General features: G+C 31.5%; 1 protein-coding gene, 1 long non-coding RNA gene and 1 pseudogene across 3 annotated transcripts; 1 reads left to right on the top strand and 2 right to left on the bottom strand.

Moving 5' to 3' along the window:
- The first annotated feature begins 2,823 nt into the window (after positions 1-2,823).
- Positions 2,824-11,825, top strand: LOC128171646 (uncharacterized). 2 transcript variants are annotated; one of them, XM_052837423.1, is made up of 10 exons: positions 2,824-2,911; positions 3,310-3,390; positions 3,528-3,677; positions 3,839-3,960; positions 4,057-4,216; positions 4,342-4,452; positions 4,579-4,770; positions 6,015-6,305; positions 6,419-6,515; positions 11,428-11,825. In XM_052837423.1, the coding sequence occupies exons 2-10, from the start codon at positions 3,333-3,335 to the stop codon at positions 11,753-11,755; spliced, it is 1,509 nt and encodes a 502-aa protein (XP_052693383.1). In that variant the 5' UTR covers positions 2,824-2,911; positions 3,310-3,332; the 3' UTR covers positions 11,756-11,825. The 2 variants fall into 2 exon arrangements, with proteins under 2 accessions (XP_052693383.1, XP_052693382.1); XM_052837422.1 differs by lacking the exon at positions 2,824-2,911 and having other exon boundaries at positions 3,246-3,390.
- A 48-nt stretch (positions 11,826-11,873) lies between these two features.
- LOC128171675 (uncharacterized) lies at positions 11,874-13,197 on the bottom strand. The gene is made up of 3 exons (XR_008242127.1): positions 12,668-13,197; positions 12,386-12,505; positions 11,874-12,223 (listed from the first exon to the last, which is right to left on the bottom strand). It is a non-coding gene; the product is annotated as an uncharacterized LOC128171675 (long non-coding RNA).
- Positions 13,198-14,789: 1,592 nt separating this feature from the next.
- On the bottom strand, positions 14,790-17,360 carry LOC128174108 (uncharacterized; annotated as a pseudogene).
- Positions 17,361-22,795: the final 5,435 nt, after the last annotated feature.

The raw sequence follows: 22,795 nt of genomic DNA, 5'->3' as shown, positions 1-22,795 counted from the left end.
TGCATATTTTACCTAAACATGTCTATTTATGTTGCTTTCTCTATTTCTATCTCTAAATCATTTTTTTTTCTTAGACCCAAATCTCTCAAATGTAAATACTGAAGACAAGGAACAGTTGTTTGTGTTTTATTTAATAAAATATAAATTTATCGTTGAAGTGTTAAATATTGATAAAGGATGCTTACTGGTGGAAAAATAAAAGTCTTGGGGACATTATCACTGAACGTTTTGATGTAGGCCGATATAAACTAACCATAGCGGTTTTCTTTGCACCGTCAGGGTTAATCCCGTGATAATCTACGTGATTTGCAGTTCTGTTACTTCAAATATATTTGTTTTGTTCTTTTTGTTTTAACAAAACCAATTTTAATTCAGGTTTTGAAGTACAAATTATGATGTAAATATGCATTATTTTATTACAAACTAGGTAACAGAAGCGTTTAAGCGAGGGGCTGTTCAAAAATAGTTCTGACCGGAAGTATAATTAATTATTGATAAAGCATCACCCGTTTGATAAAGCAAAGGGTTATTGCACCGGGAGTATCACTACTGGCTCTTAAAAAAAACCTGTCCATATGAAAATCTCCTGTCTTCCCCTGTCACGTCTTGTGTTTTCAATGTCATCCCCTGTACATCCCCTGTGTGCCCCTGTGCAGAGCCCCTGAATACCCTGTCATCTCCTGTGCGCCCCTGTACACATCCCCTGTGAGCCACTGTAAGCCCCTGTCACCCCTTGTACGCCACTGTCATCCCCTGTAAGCCACTATATTTCCCTTTGCATGCCCCTGACATCCCCATGTACGGTCTTTAACTGCTCGCTAAAGTAAATCAATAGCTTTTAATTAATTCCGAGTTTTAAATATTTATATTTAGCATTCATGTTTTAGACGGTGCTTGATTTTCTTTGCATTCATAGAGGGAAATATTATTACAAACGTGAATAAATTTGATTCAACATTGACAAAAACCAAGATACACATGTATTCCGATAAACCGCTTATTTAATTACATGATGTTAAACAAACGAGCGTGTTCTGTAATTTGTAAAAAAAAAAAAATAAGTGGAGGAGTGCGTGAAATCTGCAATGTTCTGCACCATGTACATATGTAACCTGCCTGAGCTAAAGCGCATAATAACACACCATGATCAGCACGTGGCGATAACTACACACCGATCGAAATAATGAAAGGATCAGCTATATTATATTTTGACTGTTTTGCCCAGTGTAATGATGCATAGAATTAAATAGCCTTTATGAAGTTCATGTAAATCGCTGATATTTGCTGTCAGCCATCGTCTTTTTTGGTAAATCATGAGAGAGAGAGAGAAAGAGAGAGAGAGAGAGAGAGAGAGAGAGAGAGAATTGGAATTTGGTAAATTAATTATGAGAATAAATCATCAGTTTAAATTCAATTCAAGAGTCCAATAAACCGGTCAGAAACATTTTAAACAAACATACTAGAATAATTTATTTGGCAACCGTATATAAGCTATTGAAGCTTTATTTTGCTATTAACAGGAAATTAATAAAGGTATAACTAAGAACTGGGTTAAAAAATTAGAAGAAAGGTATACTCTATCGTAACATGGCTGCGTATGAATTCTACATTCTGACTGATTTATTGGTTTTAGTGCGCACCTATATGTTTAGAAATGTACAAAATTAGACCATGTGCCGCGCTTGATCTTAGTGTCTAGTAGACAATTTAAAAAATAAATAAATAATTCACTCTGTTTCATTGTTTATTTCTGTTTTCCAAACATAAGGGAGTAGCGATATTTCTGAACTCTAAAGGACTACATGCCCTGAGGGCTTTCACACCTAATATCAAAAATAATCTCCGCCCTCACCTGAGGTTTACCACGTGCACCAGGTGAATCTCAAGTCTTTAGTTGTTAGCATGATTATTTGATCAACATTAAATTATTAACTAAAACATGTAATTTTCAAAATAATGATAACAGTGTGTCTTATGATTTGATGCTGTTGATTGCAAAATTTGACTAAATATAACACATACATGTGATATAAGTACTTGAATTAAGAAAAAAATACTGAAAAAAACCCAGTCAAAAGCCTACAGGGGATGTAAAGGGCATACACAGGAAGTTCTATGGCATACATGAAATACCATGGGCGTGCAGGGGATGACAGGGGCTTACAGTGGCACACAGTGGATGTGTACAGGGGTGCACAGGGGATGACAGGGTATACAGGGGCTCTGTACAGGGGCACACAGTTATTGTACTGGGGATGACAGTGAAAACACAGGGTTTGACATGTAATTTTCATACGGACATGTTTTTTTAGAGCCAGTAGTCTATACACCACATGTATGAGATATATTGAAAACTCTTTATTGAAACTTTACTCCTTGCACAGAGCAAAACGTAGCAATTTATTATTTTTTTAAGTTGGTGACTTTAATAATCGACATATTACAACAACAGATAATGTTTATGTGTCTGGCACTTCAGTATGCATTACCAGTATATAGAGGCATGTTCACTGCATTTTGACCCGATTTAATAATGTTGTATACATTGTATGCATGAAAAGCTGTTTAGATGTACATGATTAGATTGATCTGTTTCATTGCTGAATTATAAAAGATAAAAGAATTTGTTGTTGGTTAACTTGTATTTTATAGGTCTTGATCACTGTCCTTTTAAACCAACAATATCCGTATACAATAATGCATGCGACTTATATCTCTTTTTAAAACCTTCAAAGTAAAAAAGGCCCTTTTAAAACAATAAAAATAGGGGAATCCCCAGAGTGTTGTTCACGAACAAGGAAGTAAAAGTTAGAACACACGTATCCTGTCTGTCCTGGAGAATTGTTATGTTTATATCGCAACAGGTGGTGGTTTTTTCTGGAAGAGTTTGATTAATTGTTTCCGTTGTACGGTACGTTTTGATTATTTAATGCTTTTCAATAATATTTTATCTGTAGTTTTATTTTTTATATCATTAATCTGACCCTTCCTATTTCAAATGATGCAGGATCAAAATCAAAACGATCAGTACAAATGATAGTTTTTACATAAAAAACAATAATCGGCGAGTACCGCTGAAGGAATGTTGTTTTTATGTCTGACACTCAAGTATTCATTGGATTTGTGCATTCATAATGACCACAATATGCAACAGATATATTCGTATATTCAATGTATTGTTATATGATTCCATGTGTCGGTCTGTGTACAATGTATTTTTTTTTATCGCAAAAAGACTCTTGTTTGCCGAGTATTTAATGTTAATGCTTTGTGAATACATGTACATGTACGTATTTGTTTTCTTTTTAGGCTCTATAATAAGGACAAAAATCATGGACAAATCAAACCAGTTATGTTTTTATATATTTTTGACAACAACACTTTTCACAGGTAAATCAGAATGTAAATTGTAATAGCCTTAAGCATTAGGATAGGATGGGCATTTTTCAGTATAAACTAAACATTAGCCTATAGCTTCTCACAAATTTGATTTTATCTGTTTTTAATTTCTGTTCTATTTCAAACAGATATCAATTCAATTGACGATTTTCCACTTAATTGGTTTGATGCTCAGAATCATTGCTTAAGTCAGGGATTGACTATAGAGAGAGAAAAAAGTGACCAGCCATATTGGACAGGTGTTTACCGAAGACTGACTCCTTGGATAAATATATTAGGTTAATATATATTTGACATATTATATCACCTGTACATATGCTTACTTAATATCAAGTTTATCTTCTGATCAATAGTTAATCCTTTGTTTGTTTTTGACCAGCATCACAGCTGTATACATATACATGCCTTAATGAATTTGAATATGTGTGCTTTGTCTTAGGTTGCTATAAAGATTCCATCGAGTCAAAGCAAGATGTACTGAACATTACTATGACTATAAGTTCCGTTGCAATGTGTCAAGAATTATGTTATCATGAAAAAATTGATAAATTTGCTGTAAAGGTATACTTATTGCACAAGATACAACTGAAGTCAGTTTTCTGTTTCAATGACATTTTATCTGCATAAATATGACTAAATTTTTCTTATTTTATGTAGATGAATACATGTTTATGTATTGAAAGCGACATCTACGGAAGCCGCTATAATCGACTTTCAGCTTCTAATTGCAACATTAAATGTGTAGTTAACACAGACGATATATATTTCGAAGATTGGGGTGGGGAAGGCGCTTACAACATATATGAAACTCAAGGAGGTATTTTATTCATATTACGATAAGATAAAAATATTGTATTATAACAAATATATCAAATATACATTTGTTATTGATGATCTTTGAAACACTATGATTATATGTACAAACTTTAACATTTTTTTCAGTTTATTTCAACTCGGTTGAATCATGTATGGCTTTACAATGCAATCCTGATGACATAAAATTTATTCCACAACAATGTTCCAAATCCTTTGAAAAAGTGTGTGAAAATATGAGTAAGTTTGCTATTAATTTATCAATAATTTGATTATTCTTTATATTCATTGTATAAATATAAATTGAAAATAAGAGGCAGCGATTGAGTTACAGGGCGTTATTTATCTGTGTTTACGTTTTTGTAGCATTACCACGTAATGGTTATGCAAATAGTTGGAGTTTATCAATGAAACAATGTAGAGAATCACATCCGTCTACCTATTTATTGGGAGATTTTGATTTGGATTACCCATACCAAGTTTGTAAACGTATACCACAAAATCTGCAGCTTTTTTGGGTAGGCGTGGCACGACAAATATATACAACTATCGATCAAGGTATGTATCAAATTTCATAATTTATTATTATTTACTGTATACCAGGAAACATTCACCCCCGTTTTATTTTCGCACTTTTCGCCCTCGTTGTCAGAGGGCGAATTTAAGACTGGTCGAGTTATAAGTTACATCTAATATAATATCTCTGTTAACGCAACTGCATCTGGGCGAAAATAACCCTATATACACTATTACTTACAATAACTAAACTCGAGATTGTGTAATTTTACTTTAGCTATTGAGACACAAAAGTGTAATGATTTTATTACCACAATATATGTAGATTTATTTTATTTCATGATTCAGTTTATCAAAAAATGTATACAAATTTTTTTTTAAAGATTTTGTCATACAAACCAACTATATACTATATGTCTAATTTACGTCTTTATTATACATGTGTATAATGATGAATTAGGCCTTGCTTTTTATTTTCCTTGACTTGGGGATATAATTTTTAGGTTTCCCAAAAGTATAAAACGGAATATAAATTTGTTCTTTATTTAACTAACATTTCTTCAGTTAAATAATATTTGAAAATAAGAAAGGAGAATAAAGAAAACTACTCTAATTCGTGCAATGACATATACATGTATACCACTAGGAATGCCTCTATGATACTCTGTTGATATTACAAATACCCAATTTATGTTGGTAACTTGATGTTTATATTGTAAAATAGACTGATAAAAAGCATCAATCATCCGAGATGAACATTTACCAGTGGAATCAAAATTTTGAAATATTTCACTTCTGACTTATTTGAATAGACAGAGAAGATGTCATAATAATTACATTTTAAAACGGTTTAAAATAGCATTTTATATGATTGAATTGTTTGGTCACTCTTGCTTTCATTGAATTATTCAGCTCAGTATATTATAATTAAGATATTTATTCTAAATATTTTTTTCTATTTAACTTCAAGTAGATCAATTAATAAACCTAAAAATACCCTGTTATTATTTTGCAGTGTATAGAGGATTATAAGGTTTATACATGTTTATATGCAACTAGTAGTATTCTGCGTTTTACATTATTGACTATTACCACTGACTTCTGGTGAAAGCGAGTCTTGATCTAATAATATTTTTTCTTAAAAAGGTAATTATATACAAATAATCAAATGGCACTAAAACCATGACGATTAAATAATTTTCAGGAAACACTTTTTAAATTCCAGGTAAAAATTAAATATAATGCAAAAATTCATATTCAAAACATAATTTTATTTTTAATAAAAGGATGGGAAATAAACGTGGAAGAAAGAGAACGATTTCAAGAATGCCAACTGTGTACAAATAACGAATGTTGTTTCAAAAGCTGCTATGATTTGGCAGCAAGTTCCATATTCTGTGAAACAATATTAGGCACTTCCCAACGCCAAGAAACAGGAAATGTAACAAGATTGCATGGAAACTTAAACGATTTGTCAAATCATTTGACGGCAAAAAAACTAATAGCTCTACATTTTACAATTAAGAATTGCGATGAGGCTCAGTTGCCATCGGTTAAAGACACACAACAAAAGTCAAGTAATTACTAGTATATTATATCATATAGTAAACACAAAAAATGGATCTATTTTGTTTTTGTTTGGATTTTATGGGTTTGTTTATCGAAATGTAATTGAGTTTAATTGTTTCAGGTGCCAGTAACAACTTAGCTTTGAAAATATCTTTACCACTCATCTTAGGTATCATCATTTTACTTTCATCTGCAGTGGGATTGGTGTTTTATAGAAGGTAATTATCTTTCATTATACCTCTTGGAGTTTTATCAACAATATAGCATCAAATATAATTAGAATTTGGCGGTTTGATCAATGATAAGTAAAAGGATATTTAAATAATAAATTAGGGCTTTATGATTGTAAACAAATCGAAATTTGAACTCGTGAAATTTTCGGAAGTAATAGACTTTTAAGGACACACACTTTAGTTAACATTGCAACCGTTTTTGTGTTTTTGCACATTCTCGTAAAATAGAGCTTTTTTTTACCTTGAATGATTTTTTTTATATCAATAAGTATTCGTACAAAATGGCGTCGTGTTTACATACGCGATGAAACGTCTCTGCTTAAACTATAAATAAATGTTGTTTAAAAATAGGTATGCGATACCGGTTGTTATTTTTAGCAAAACACGTCATGTGATATTAAAACATCATGTGACTTATTCTTGTCGTCTGCTTTATTTCCGAAAATACAAGTTGAAAGAGAGATGGGTAGAAAGGGTAAAGAGTTATCGAACGATGTTAAAGAAGTAGTACGGAGGCTATTAGAGCAAGGAAACTCTATTCGGAAGGTCGCAGAACAATTAGGGATTCATTTTACTACTATTTCTAGTTTAAAAAGACGTATTGTTCAGCGAGGCTCTGTAGAAAACACCAAACGAAGTGGCCGGGCCCCAAAGGTGACAGCTCTTGTGGCCGAACCCTTTTGTCACGAATCATGATTTAAACAAAATTGAATCTAAACTACCGTGGGGTCTTCCAAACATGTTTTTATCATTTGGTGTCTGATATGAGAATTTTTGAATAATACCAACACATTTCAGTAATCGGTAATATTTCCTTTTGAAGAGGGGGTGTGTTGCCTCTTAAGTTTACAAGTTGAATCTTCATCATCTAATGATGTTTTATGCTAAGTTTGGTTGAAATTGGTCAAAAGAGGAAGTCAAAAATATAAAAAAAAAAAGATTACAGACGGACGGACAGACCGACATACAAACAAACAAACGAACAAACAAACAAGCAGCGCAGGTGAACTGTAAAAATGAACTACATAAACACAGCACGATGTGTGCATGTCCATGTAACACATTAGATAAAAAAAAATAATTTATCTCAAATAAAGAGATTTTTCCTGCGCATTATAGCATTATGGGGATAAACATCATACTGTTTTAATTATAAAAAAGATAATAAATTGTGGTCATAATGTTTTGGTCAGAATCTTATGTAGGTAGTGTTTATCACATGATATCATCCAGTTGTTTGAATTTATCCACAAATACATTGCAAGTACATATCATATATAAAAACAAAATGCCTGTGAAGGCAATAGCCAGTTTATTGTCATCCTATTTTACAAAATAGATGTCGTTGCTGTCGAGAGGGACAATAAAATTCCAAATGTCCGAAGAGTCAGTATATTGATAATTTATTATACAGAAACTTTGAAAATCCAATGCCGCCGTTGAATAATGTCGATGTTTTTTTTCACAAAGGACAGAACGCAAGGAAACTACTTTACAATTAGAGAGAATAGCATGTTTTTCTTTGTAATTTTATAAAGAAAATATTCATTAAGGTACATTAAGATTATTAAAATGGATTATACGAAAGATAACATGATTATCATCACATTACCAACTTTTTTTCATGTATTTCATGATTATGCTCTGTCCAAACATCGGGTGCGTTTTTAATTTTGTGGGAGTTGATTTTAATCATTTGTCTTATGCAGTCCGATCAACCGGAATTTAAACGGTGTTCGGATCTAAGCACAAATCATCACAGCTGGCAAGACGTAGTACTTGAAAATAATCGATAAATTTGATGTAATGTATTAAGAACCACCGTCTTTCAAGGATTTTTTTTTATATAAATACCTTGAAAAAAGTCAGATTTTAAATGATACGAATAATTTAAATTTCATTTTTAGTCGTATGTATTTCTATATCAGAGTTCAGTAACGCTTGGTTACACTTCTCGATTTTTGATAAATGGTGCGTCGTAGAATTTAATAAAGTTAAATTTATCCTTAAATATTACACAACATGATTCATACACGGTTTTCCGTCTACAGCTCGGAATTTGTCTTAGAAAAGCAGAATAACTCATAAAAACACAACGAGCGTATTTATTCAAATACATCTAACAAAGAAATTGCTCTGCGAAATAAAATGTTAATATTAAAATAAATAATAATCAATAAAATCAACTTCCGTAAGTACTTTGGTTACCAAATGGCTATTATGATTTATGTGTTGTGTGCGCAAAAGATACAATAACATACAGAAATAAAAAAAATAAAAAACTGAAAAGAACTTCAAGCTCAGGTTGCTTCTTTTGTGTTATTTCATGCAAAATAAATTCCGACTAACGCAGTGCAACCTTTTAGAATTAATAGAATATTCCGAGTAATCAGATTAAACTGAACGTTACCTTTGAGGTACAGACCAAGCACTGTACAGAAAGCGATGAAAACAACAACACTCGTAACAGCAAATACAATTTTTAGATCCAGCCGTTTCTTTCTAAGACTTCTGCTTAAATCTGAGAAAAATGAAGTAAAAATCTTAATTTTCATACATAACCTAAACTGGAGACTGTTTACAAAAAAGGAAATTCGTTTTGCTGTCACATTAATATCTGTCCCCTAAATGCTTTTTATTGCGAATTCTTATATTACTTTGACAGTTAATTAACTTGGTCATTGGTAGCAAACCAGTAAGAAAAATATATATCTAATCGGAAAATTGAACACAACTTTACAAAGTTCTGTGATGTAACAAAAAATATTCATTACATTTATAATAAATACATGTACATTGTTCATTAAAATTTTCACTGTTCTTACCTCTGTTTTTGAGAGTCTTCTTCTTGCGAAATTGACATCATGATTTTCTATCGTCCATAGTTACAGTAGTGGTAACATATTTTGATTTTTTATAAATCAAATTTTGTTTACAACGCATTGAAATCATCTAAACTCACCAATATAAAATATTTAAATACCAAATTGACTATTTAAAAAAAAGATAAAATCAGTGTGGCTATTATCTGCATCTCACCTCAACAGGTGAATGAATTTTATTTTCGTTAGTAAAAAAAAAAGTTATCATTAATAAAGCACAGCAAAATGCGTCATCAGTATGGTGAACCGAAGAACTTGTTCACTCCTCGCAATAACAAAAATGTTTATTGCAAAAGTTATTTAGGAAAATAAGAGAAAAAAAACCCATATATTACATGGTAAAAATTATCATCATAAGGAATATCTAAAATGGATAATATAACCAAACGAATATTTTACTCAACTTGATTTCCACCTATAACTATAATTATAACCTATAGTTATAACTAGACCGTCTATAGATGCAATAAACATGTTTGTTTTAATTAACATGACAAAATAGAGAAATTGCAGTCGTGTATTACTGACTCAAACTCACAAATCTAATAACAAAGTGCAGAAGATTTATCCAATCAATTTATCCAATGCAACGATTTCAAGATTATGTTAATAATGGTCTGTAATTTCACATGGGTTTGGATGTTTAGATTGATTTAGGTGATAGACACGGATTGAACCGGCACGTATATTACCAAATTATTTACTTAAAAAGGGAGTAAAATAGACTAGAAATGGTATCCTGAATATAAGTTGCTAATAAAATGTTGTGATAATGATATTGTTATCAATACGAAGTATTTTATTAACGTTGTTTATAATGAATCTCGCACAAACTGATATGTCTTAGGTTTGATTGAGCGCGGCATGTAAAGAAATAGCTACCTTTTTAACCTGCATAATTCACCAAAGAAAGCATTTTATAGTATATTAACATCTTTCTTTTAACAATTTGATAAATCGATTGTAAAGAGTAAGAAAAAAGTTCACTGCATTGCTACTTATATACATAAGTACGTTAGCTAAAATAACAGCCAAACCGTCTCCTCTGAGACTTTGAGTCTAACATCATCATTATTACTTATTAGGTTCGTTACCGCTGAGCCTTCTATGAACTTAACCGACACCACAGATTTCTGTAAACAGTCAGTAACAAATCTAATAAGTGTTTTGTTTTGTCAAGGACCTACAGTTTGATATGTAAACAAACAAAAGATAATAAATAACGATTAAATTGATAGCTTAATTCTCAATTGTTTACCTTCCTCGTCAGTTGTTTGTGCAAACTTCGATGCTATTGTAGGATAATAATATTAAATCACGGGCAAAGGGGGGTCACTCTAAATATTTTGGGGCTTAAAAATTAAAGGTCTGGTTGAACGTTTGTGTAAAAAATCAGCTCAAATTACGTTACGTCCGCCATGTTGCCGTTTAAATTTTGACGCTTGCCCTGTAAAGAAATTTATGAGGCAACCACATGACGCGATTCATCCAATGACGTCGAGACATTCTAGTCCGAGGCAAAACAAAATTATTTTGTGGAGTCCGTCATTTTTCTTGGGTCGATGTAGGTTTCAACCAATCGATTAATAGGGCGTGTCCATTTCAGTCTTGTCAGTTGCTTGTCAGTTACAGCCGCTGTAGATTTCGACCAATCGATAAACAGGGAGCGTAGATATAATTCTGGCTGTTTCTATAGAGCTATGAATTAACTATACGTTTCCGTTAGAAATAGAGGGAATCATACTCGGCAGATGCAAATATTTAGATATGAACGTTAAAGATTTCCTAGAAAAAATTTACACTGAATACAAAATTAGTTTAAACAGATTCAAAACTATAAGCAGAAAAACACAACACAATCCGTTTTTTCTGTAAGCAATTGCTTCGTTAAAGTTCGACCTCAGATTTGAAATGTGCTGGTTTATTTTAAGTTAGTTGGTTTATTTAAGTAATACTTTTATGCATGGTTTACATTTGAATATAATTAATTTGTCATTTTTTAAAATTTTGGACAGAAGGGGCAAAATGACGAAGACTGATAGAACTACAAAATCAGAAGTTAAATCTGTACCTCAGATACAAGTCTACTCTGAGTTGGATTTTGCTCAGAGTAATTCATCTTTCACGTTGGAACACTGTTATCAGAAGATATCAAAGGGAAGTAATTCATTGAATGAAAGTCCTTACAGCAATTCAGAAGAGAGTGTTAATGACCATTTGAAAGTCAAACAGGCACAAGAAAAGGAAGGGAATAATACATATCAAAATGCCTCAACAGATATGACTGGAGATATATTCCGGTATGATACCATTGCAAATACAGTAAACAAGAATCAGGAATAAGAGGCTACCTACTTTAAGATGCAAACGATATTTTTTGATGTTATATACCTGCCTACAAACAATAATTGACAATATCCGTAAAATAATGCTGTTTGAAACTAACAACCATCAATTCATACATGCCAACTTTTGAAAATCTCCATGGGTGATTTTACGCGCGACGGCATTTTCCTAGAAGGAAATTTTGCGGCATTTTGTCGTGTAATTGCTTTGTATAAACAATTGAACTCTTAGAAATTCATCTGTTTCTTTATCTATTTAACATTATCCTAATGTGTTTATCAAACAATCTCCTCTTTCAAATGAAATCATAAATAAAGTACATAACTTTATTTTCATATATTAAATCAATCTTTATTAAATCAATCTTTAAAATCTCAACAAACAATAAATAGTATGGTATAGCAGTTCAAAAAAAACCAAGTTCTGCAACGCAGTTGGCAAACAGGACCTCTGCTCTTGTGACATCTACAAAATAAAATGATTAATTAATTAAATTAAATATTAAAAAGCATTTATTGGTCAAGTTGCTGTAAAAAGTGAAAGAAAGTATTTATAATTTTTCCTGACTTAAAATTGTTTATAGATATTATATATTTAATAGCTTAATATTAAAAAATTTAGTAATACCTTCATCTTGCTCCAATTTTAATTTCACAAAGAAGTTGGTAGCAGCAGGTGGCTTGATGGATGGCTGTTTTCGTGTTGTTTGTAACATCATTCATTCCACCATGGTCTACCCTAAAATCCCTCAAAATAAAAATAACAAATTGTTACTCATAAAGTTTAACATATCTATTCTTCTTGTAGATAATGTATTAGCTGTCAATCTCTCCTAGTGTCATGTGTACACAATAGAATGTACCCTGCCAATAAATATATTCAATTGTACTATATATAAGTTAAACATACCTATTACACGGCAATATACATGGTTGTCATCCAATTACGATCCCGATAGTCATCCCGAAATCGGGAATCTGCCTCCCGATATTGGGATAAAAGTTTCGTTTTCTTTGGTGGTGTAACCCCATTCTTGTCGAAGTTTGTGTAAAAACTTAAAGTATGGCATTTTGCTGTTTATCCCGATACTTCCCGATTAATTACTATCAAAACATGCTCCTCATTAGGTTTGCAAATACCCAGACACAGGTAGCGTACAGGTAATTACATCAATTCACACATCCCGATATACACACACGCGATACAGGTAAACAGCAATGGCGGTCATAATCCCGCTTTTTGATTGGTTAGCGAAGACAAGCAGCGCGGGATTTGAAATTTTAGATGGAAATCGGGACTTATTGTCGTAAAACGTGTTGGATTTTTTGAGAATCGGGATTTCGGGGTATTTTGACAATCCCGATCGGGATATCGGGATTTGTATTTTTGACGACGTGAAATCGGGAGAATCCCGCAAAAATCGGGATAGTTGGCATGTATGTCAATTAACCAGTTGATACATGTACTAGAACACGCTTAAATCATTACATCTCTTGTACTTGCTTACTTTTATTGTAGTTACAATGCAAAATGCTAGATGTATCTTTTAAGCTATCAATTTTTTAAGAAATAAATAAAACATTTGAAAATTAAAAGGAATCATCACGTTAAACTCAATATAGGGTAGATATCAATCATTAAGCACTTTTATATTTTAGAATATGTATTCCTGCACTTCCTGGTCACGTCATATTTAAGCAAAATAAAGCATATTTTGATTATATATCAAAAAGTATAATTTAACAGATTTGATTACTTTTGTTGAAATAAAATAGTGATAAAACTGCAAGTTCCTAATTTCAATTTTACTTTTTTAACTGCATCTTGTTTTAGAATCTTGCAGGCAAATCAATGTGTTATGAATTGTGTTTTGATAAATTGTTTAAATAAAACAGTATGTTTGATTGTATTTTAAACTATTCATTTAATGTACTTGTCTTTTGCTTTTAAAAGGTAAGCATTATTGATGATAATTTCATAATAAATGGTCATGAACTAAATTGGAATGTTTTGTGAATAAAAAAATTCACTCTTCATTTTGATATTTTTTATCCTTTAGCCGACTGCATAGAATTCATTTTACCAATTTCGTTTTGTTATGACCACCTAACTCAATGTATTGGAAAAATCTAATGTAATTCATGTAAAAAGTCCAATGGTAATGCATATACATTACGTACAATTACTAAATCATACTGTTTTTGAAGGATTGTTTTTTTCTCTTAGTTTTATAAAAGTAAAATCAATGAAGGGGACAACCATAACTGACACACAATTAAAATGCAATCAACATTTTTCTTTACAGGTATTAATTTGACTAAAAAATATTGTTTTAAAAATATTAAGGTGTTTACCTTCTAAACAGTTCCAACCCGACGCAATTGTGGTCTTTAAAGACCTTTGATATTTTTTGGACAAATTAGTAAGAGCTATTCAGTATTCTGTACAATGACGTAAAAAACTGAGAAGCCGAATTATATGGCTATTCCATTTGGTCATTTAATATACTGTAGAAGCAGAAATATTCGTTGAGGATTTAATTTCGTTATTTTCGTTGGCAGTAGAAATCAACGAAATCAAATCCATGACGAATTTTTAGTCAAAGTAATAATGAATACAAAGATATTATGATGTGACGAAATTTAAAGCCAACGAATTTTATTTGGTTCAAAAACAACGAAATTTCGACCCAACGAAAATATGTGCTTCTACAGTATATCTTTCGATAAAGGTTTAGAATGATAATTGAAAGGGTTAACCTTGCAAACATTTAAAAAATATCTAGTCACTGATAAATGGTCTAAATGCTGTCTAACCGCATTTTTAATATGAACCATGGATATTATAAATTCTATAAAAAATTTATCGTGATACTGCAACCTTTTATCTTTCAAAAACATGAATAAATTTTATCGGTGTACATCTTTATGAATAGTAAATCAAGGGTGAAAAAAAAATTAAAAGCCTTTAACTTTATTTTGAAGGTACCATATAAACATGATCATCTTAAATGAAAGGAAACGTCTTAAGATTAACCAGTTTTCAAGTCCACATGGTAATTCCCTATTGTAGCTGGGAGTGAGGTGTGTTCCCCAACCTTCCACCAAACAGCCCGCTGGTTTCCATCTGTTGACGTCAAAGTAAATCGCCAATAGACAGGGGACATAAACCGCCTTGGAATCTCTGCACTTCCGTTTTCATCACTGATATACCTGATAACCTCGGCTGCTACTTCCGAGTTTTTGGTGGCTATATTGTCTGCTTCAATGGTGCTGTAAGAGTCTGCTGTATCATGAACTACTAAACGAAGTGGAGATCCGGTCTGCAAAGCTGCAATCAGACTAGTCTTTGATCCACGTGTAACTAAACCAGTTCCGGAAGTAGAAAGCACTGTAGACCATGACCTTGACTCAATTAACCACGTAATTGACTTTTTATCGGTCGAATGACCTTTGTTTTCGGTGCTTCCAATACTATATCTCATAGTTTCAATATCACCTGTTGTAGATGCAATTTGCCAGACCCAATTAACATTAGTAGAAAAGTCATACAGATATATTAATATAAGTTGTAGAACTTGCTTATCAATCTTTGTAAAATAAATAAAGTTGATTTTTGTTTTCGTACAGACTTAATTTGGATAACTGTCCCAAAAGTTGAGCAGACACATGTCCATTCCTTATGTTAAGATTATCTGCATCAATAATGTAAGAATCAATTTGAACTCGCACTCGTTTGCCTTCTAAAACAGCTTGTAAGACCAGGACCAGCGACCCTTTTATTTTATGCCTAGAATGATCTTTGCTCTAAGCGTGTGTCCAACACTCATCTACAAGCAACTTCATTTGAATATGTGCGCGGGAGGAAGTCTGTTGAGTATGTTCACCAACGTACCATTCTGACCACCTATATTCGCCCACAGTTGACCATATAGCAGGCCGCCAAAAAACTCTTTTCGAGAATTCAAAGTGGTCTTCATCAAAAGTTTGACAGATGAACCATGGATATTGTCCGGCTATAGACAAATTGTCACAGTGACTGAATATTTTAGTGTGTGTGAAACCGGTTATGTGTCCATCTACTTGACCAACAACTTTTACACTAGCACCGTTTTTTATTAAGTCTACAAATTTCGATTTGTCACCACATGTCCTCCAGCCTGTTAACGTATTACAGAAGATACGTTTGTTCCGACAAGTTCTTGAGCTATCAATCAGATATAAAAACGACGGTATATAAAATGAACAATTTAACATAATACTATTATACTAAATGCTACAAAGCAGTATAATTATTATATGTACATTTCCTGGGTTTTTTTTAATTTCAAGGAACTAAAATGTAATCAGAGAATGTTATTGTACCATTTATTTAACTGAATGTCACCGTTTCATCTTTTGGATGTCTTCTTACTTACCTTGCCTACCATTCAATATTTAAAGTTGTTTTCGTTTGTCCTCTGTCAGAATGAGCACCAACAGACCACCTAAAAAGATGTACGTGTCCGGTGGTACAACGGTTTATTAACATCCAGTCAGCATCGCTTTGAAAAATATTGTACTCAGGCTTATCGTTATTGAAAAGAGATTGGACTCAGACGAGTTCATCCCCAACCAACGTGGCCGATTGGATTAAAAACTTAAGAGATCGATTGTTAAGGGAAAATCTTATATCGTTTCTGGCTATTAGATGTTTTAACAAATCACTTTTTCTTCCAATTATCTTGTTTCATTTTTCCAGATTTGACGAGAAGCCTCCATTTTCCATCACAACCTAGCTATAATTGATACATTTTCTTAATTTCTTACAACATGCTTTCATAAGTATGTGATTCGAAGTCAAACGGAGAGAATGAAATATGTTTTGCTTTTTATAAAACACCGAGGAAAACATCAAAATGTTTAAGAGACAATTTGTAAGAAAAACTTTAAAACATTTATGACGTTTTCTAAAGATTACATTACAAATACATACAATCATTTAAGCTTGTATTGTACTGTAAAAAAAATATCAATGATACATACCCACTTTAAAGAGAGTCCGTTGAAATCTTTTTCTTTTCTGTTTTCGTGCTTTTTACTGCTTAAAAAGGTTATCATATAAAAAATAATCGTTGATTACAAATACTTCCTATACAATGAGATTCTTAGTAAAGTTTTGTCTAGGTGATAAAACGAGAACCCCATATCGCTCACCTAAGCAACAATAGCCATAAGGAAACAGCTTTACGTAGTAATAAACAAAATATCCAGAAAATATAGTAAAATATATCCTTTATCAAAAGACTTTTGAATCTGTCTCCGGGTATTCTTGCGTTAAATATTAACCCATTTTTCAACAGGACTATTTCAAAGTCATATTACTTGTTTCCCATTGCAGTTCTCAAGAAGATCCTGAACATTTAAAACTACATTAAAGTTTTTGAGTCCCCGGGAAGAACGGCCACAGTCTTAACAATTAAAAATCAACAACACATGCATATCAAGATTCTTGCATATACGTATACCACACATCATAGCTTTTCACTTTTTGAAAATAATTTTTAAATATTCCCTTTGTAAAATTCGACCCCTGATGTGTTGCCCAATCCTACCCCGGACATTTTAACAAACTAGAATATACGATATCCAAGGTTAATTTTATTTAAGTAACAGATTTTATAGACAAAACGGTTTTTAAGATTCAAAAAGAAAAATTCTCTTTATTTATACAATGTAACATTATGAAAATGTTAATTCAACCCCTCACCGGCCCGATTTCAGAATTGTTCTCTAAATTATTTTGTAACCCCCCTCCCCCCCCCAAAAAAAAATGTTGGCCAAAACTATCCTAATGATGTTGACGAAGTTTGATTTTTCACAAAATTAGTATTATTGCTGATTGGTCTTGGAGAAGGAATATATCTTTCTATTTATTTTGACACCACGCCCCCTTTTGTAGCCAAACTCTATCGCAAGGGATCATGATTAAAACACATTAGAATCTACACTACTGTTAATACTTCCGCACAAGATAGAGTTTTTCTGCGTTGAATACAACAACACTAGTAACAGCAAATACGATTTTAAGATCCAGCCGTTTCTTTCTACGACTTCAGCTTGAATCTAAGACAAATGGAAAACAAAATCTGAATTGAACACATACATAACTCAAATTGGAGATTGTTCACACAAAAGGAAACTCGATTTGCTATCCCTTTGATAGCAGTCTTCAAAATGTTTTTATTGGAAAAAGTTTTTTTTCAAGTTTATCACGATAAAATAGCAAGATTGTTTTCAGAGGCATTAGAAAGCGTATTTTCTGTACCGACAAGTCAAACAGGAGTAAACCCATTTCCATGAAAAAAAATCCGCTTACATGCAAACAATCAAAGGATTTTGTTTAATTCACTGACACTTGGATAATTACCTTGATCGTTGGTAGCAAAACAGTCAGAAAAATACATATCTAACTAGAAAACTAAACACAACTTCACAATGTCTTTTCACTTAAAAAAAATATTCAATACATTAATATCAAAACTTTAACTTTTTTCATTAAAATTTTCAATGGTCTTACCTCTGTTTTGAGAGTGTCTTTTTTGCGAAATTGACGACATGATTTTCTTTCGTTCATAGTTACAGTAGTGGTAACATATTTTGATTTCTTTAAATCAAATGTTGTTTTCAACGCCTTGAAATCATCGAAATCGTCTTAGTATTTAAACATCTTATGGAAATTTTTGAAAAATAAAATGAGTGTGACTAATAGCTCATTTTTTTAACAAGACAATAAATTTTGTTTTCGTTAGTAATAAAAAAAAGGCTTTCATTTATAAAACACAGCAAAATGCATCATCAGTGTGATAAACCGAAAAAAATGTTCTCTCCTTTCAATAACAATAATGTTTACAGCAAAAGCTATTTAGGAAAAAAACAGGAAAAAATAATGTTACATGGTTAAATATTAAGAATATTTAAAATTGGTAATATTACCAAACAAATATTTTACTCAATTTGATTTCCACTTTATTAATTTGTACTCTTAAGATGTTTTGAGTTATAACTAGACCGTCTATAGATGTAATAAACATGTTTGTTTTAATTAACATGACAAAATAGAAAAACTCGTGGTCGTGTATAACTGACTTAAGGTATCCGATCCATAATAGCCCATGTTCAATGAATTGGGATGCATGACAGATATGTATAGGGCATAATACTCAGTATACTTGGACATACTTTTCATGTTTAAGTATCAGTATGTAAGATTGGAATGTGTCCTAATGTTTGACCTTTTTCTGTTATCGAAGAGTTGCCACATTTGCTTTAAATCTTTACAATTTAATTCGTAAAAAATTTATACGGTATCAAATTTGTTTTAAATAGCTCTCCTATTCCTTCTAATTAAATGCATCTTTCCACTTGAGCATTTGTTGATACTCTTTGTATTTACTTTTTTATTTTAAAAAATGTGATTGTCCTTATAGACCTAAATGCAATCTTCATTCACTAAGTACTGCTCAGTTAATGATATTTTTGAAAATTTCTCTCAGTTGATTTTTTGTTCTATTCTAAAATGCTTTGAATAATATAAGAGTATATAATACATGATTTATATTCAAGGTTAGAATAATTCAGTCCTGATATGGATCGGATTCCTTAAATTCACAAATTTGATAACAAAGTGCAAAAAGTATTAAATGGGTAGGCGTTGCCTGACAAAGGTACAAAAGTATCGATCAAGGTATATACCTAATTCATCATTCATACAATTTTTATAGTTAGAATGCATAAAAGTCACACTACGCTTATTTAACCCAATTTGTTATGTTTAAGTATACTTATTGAGTCTAAGATAATTATATACGTTAACTATTTTATTGCAATATTAATGTGTATAATAGTTTTGGTTCTTAATTTATTCCATCTAAAAAGATATTTATTAAGGTCTTTTGTTATATTTTGTCCAAAGAACCCACTACATGTCTTATGGTAGAGAATCACTCCTTAAATATAACTTTCATTAATCGTAGAGGGATATATCATATGTTGCATAATAGGTATAAAACAGGGGAATACTGATTAATTCTACATATAATAAACTTAAAAAAAATAATTTCTGTAGATAAGAATAGAGGGCACTAACATTAGAATATCTCTAAAAAGGAGAGTTAAAAAGAAAACACTTCATAAATAATTAATAAAGCTTCATTAAAATTACAAATATACGTATTTTTTTTTACCTCCATATAAGGTTTAATTATACATGTGAATTTATCATCTTTACATGCTGTTAAACGTGTAAAGTAGGCATAATTGAAATTTGAAATTGTAAAACCGCATTTGCTTATCAAAAAAGTACCAAATGAAAATGATTTGAGTAGCATTTAAATTGTATTGTTTGTCACTTCTGTTCCTCTTTAATTTTAGTCAATATGCATATTTCAGGAATAATTTCTTTCCCTTTACCATCAAAAGGCCGGACACTTTAATAATTTCCCGTCGTTCCTTAAGAATTGATTAACTTTAGAAAAGAATGTTTGTCATAATTACGAGACTAACTATTGTTTTTTTTTTTTTAAGAAAACTATTCTGCATTGTTAGCTATTTTCTGTTTGGTTTATAAAAGGATGGAAATTTAAAAAAAAAAGAGCAAAGAGAAACAAATTTGGAAAGTCAAATGTGTGAAAGGAATGCCTGCTTATATATCTGATAGATTCAAAGGTAAAATAACACCAACCTTAATGTCGAACTACAACTAGAAAGTCTGGTAATTACATTCTATTATAAAACAGTAAACAGCTGATATTTGACGTGGTGTTTATTTTTTGTTTTTATTTAATCAAATATAAATTAAATTATTACAGGTACCAGTGAAGATTTAGTTTTAATAATGTCCATACCACTTACTGTAGGTTTCGTCACTTTACTCTTATGTGTAGTAGGAGTAGTGCTTTATAAAAGGTATGTATCTTCAACTTCTTGGTGTTTCATCCAACACAGAGCATCAAAAATATTTATAATTCTCGTCCTTTTTAAAAAGCTTGGGTTTTGTAACTCACCAGGCTGTGCAGACAAATTAGTTGTGCAGGTTAGCGTGCTATGGGAATTTCTCCGCACAGCTTCAGTTTGAATCTTACAAAAGCGACGATATCCAAAAGATATGGATTCCATCCTTAATTCTATATTGGTTCTTATGTCTAATTTTATTAAATGTTTCTACATTATCAAACATTGTAAGATACGCTTTTTATCAGGAACATGAACATTTGATTGAACAGCCATCAAGAATTCTGTATAGAGCGATTATGGAAGGGAAAAACAATATGGTGTAAGAAACGCCTCTTTTAATATTGCCCAGAGTAATTTATCTTTTGCATTAGAACACTGTTATCAAAAGATATCAATGGGAAATGTACCATTAAATGAGAGTCCTCACTTAAAACAAGAAGGTGTAAATGAATATCTAAGGGACAAACATGCAGGTAAAACGGAAGGGATTACTATCTATCAAATCCTTGAGTAGATAAAACTGGAGATACGTACGAGTATGTACCATTGCATACAACAAAAACCAGGAAGAAAAGGCTACCTACAATCATTTACATTAAAAAGCAAACGATACATATTGGTGTGATGAGTGTGTGTCTACAACCTTTCGACTGGCAATCCGAGCTATAATGCTGTTTGAAAACATCGATTATTGATCAACCTTTTGCTAAATATACTAGTATACGTTTAAATAATTCTTTTATTATCTGCCTACTTCCATTGGCATTACAACACAAAATACTGCATGTATCTTTTTCAGCCTTTAGTTTTAGAAAAAAAAAATGATATGTTTGAAAAAAATTTAATTCATCACGCTAAGTCCAACATACGGTGATTATCGGTCATGATTTTTTTTTTTGGATTTTGAAAATTGTGTTCCTGCGACACGAGGTGACTTCAAATTTAAACAACATAAGCGTGTTTTTTATAAACACGTCGAAGCAGAATTGTTTTACAGATCGACACACCTGCCAGTCAGTCTGTGCGATTTCAAGACGGGGCGAAATTGTTTGAAAATGTAGAAAATTAAAATTAAAAAGGACAAGAAAAAGCCTGTATAAAGTAATTAACAACGACATCACCCTAATCTCCGTAAAGAAATGTCAAATCAAATATTCGGTGCACTGACGTTCTTCAGATAATGTCCCCACCCGTTCGGTTTACAAAGATCAACGTTACGCTGCGTTATGAAACATTTTAAAACATTTGCATGAACGAGCACTACATTAAATGTGATAGAGTATATCCAGAACCGGTAATAATTAAGGTTGAAATTATGGTAAATTTCCAAAAAAAATAAAAATTCATAATCAACATCTAGTTCCTTAATCTCTTGTTTTAGAGTTTGTGAATATTCCAAGTATGTATGTATGTTGCCTGATACATATAAAAAGTCAGCAGGTGGTATTTGCAAAATTGAATTAAAAACTTAATATAATGCTGTATAAAGGCTATTGCAATTTATGTCGTTATATTGCACAAAACGCTGCATAATCTATATTTAAAAAATAATCATAATTAAAACTATTAAAAATGAAATGTGGGAAAACGTTCTATTCAATGATGCTCAACTGCAGACAGGTATGATAACAAACGTGACAAGACATATTAAATATGTTAAATAGATCCCGACCACTTTTACATGGTTTTTTTATCGCTTACATTAAAAAAGACAAGCTCCTTACATGTGAAATTTTTTTGTGTGATTTTCTTATAAAAAACATGTCAACTGCGTTTTTTGTCACTTACTATCGTTACAACTCTGTTAATAATTATGCCAATTTCAATAGTTTAGAAATAGTTAAAGTACATGGTATATTATACTTCGAAAATTATCCTATTGTTTAAATTTTATTTAAAGTTTGTAAGCGTCCTTTGCTTCTGTGTATTCATTAGTTTAACAAAGCGTTTGGCACTATGCCAAACTTAAGTCGGCAAACTTAGATAGGATATACATGGCTGTATGGCCATTCTTTGTTGCTACGTAACTCCTTGAACAGTAAAA

Source organism: Crassostrea angulata, chromosome 2, assembly GCF_025612915.1.
Source record: "Crassostrea angulata isolate pt1a10 chromosome 2, ASM2561291v2, whole genome shotgun sequence".
Classification (NCBI taxonomy): domain Eukaryota; kingdom Metazoa; phylum Mollusca; class Bivalvia; order Ostreida; family Ostreidae; genus Magallana; species Magallana angulata.
Note: the sequence above shows the minus strand (reverse complement) of the source record. Positions and strands in the feature narration are given on the sequence as shown.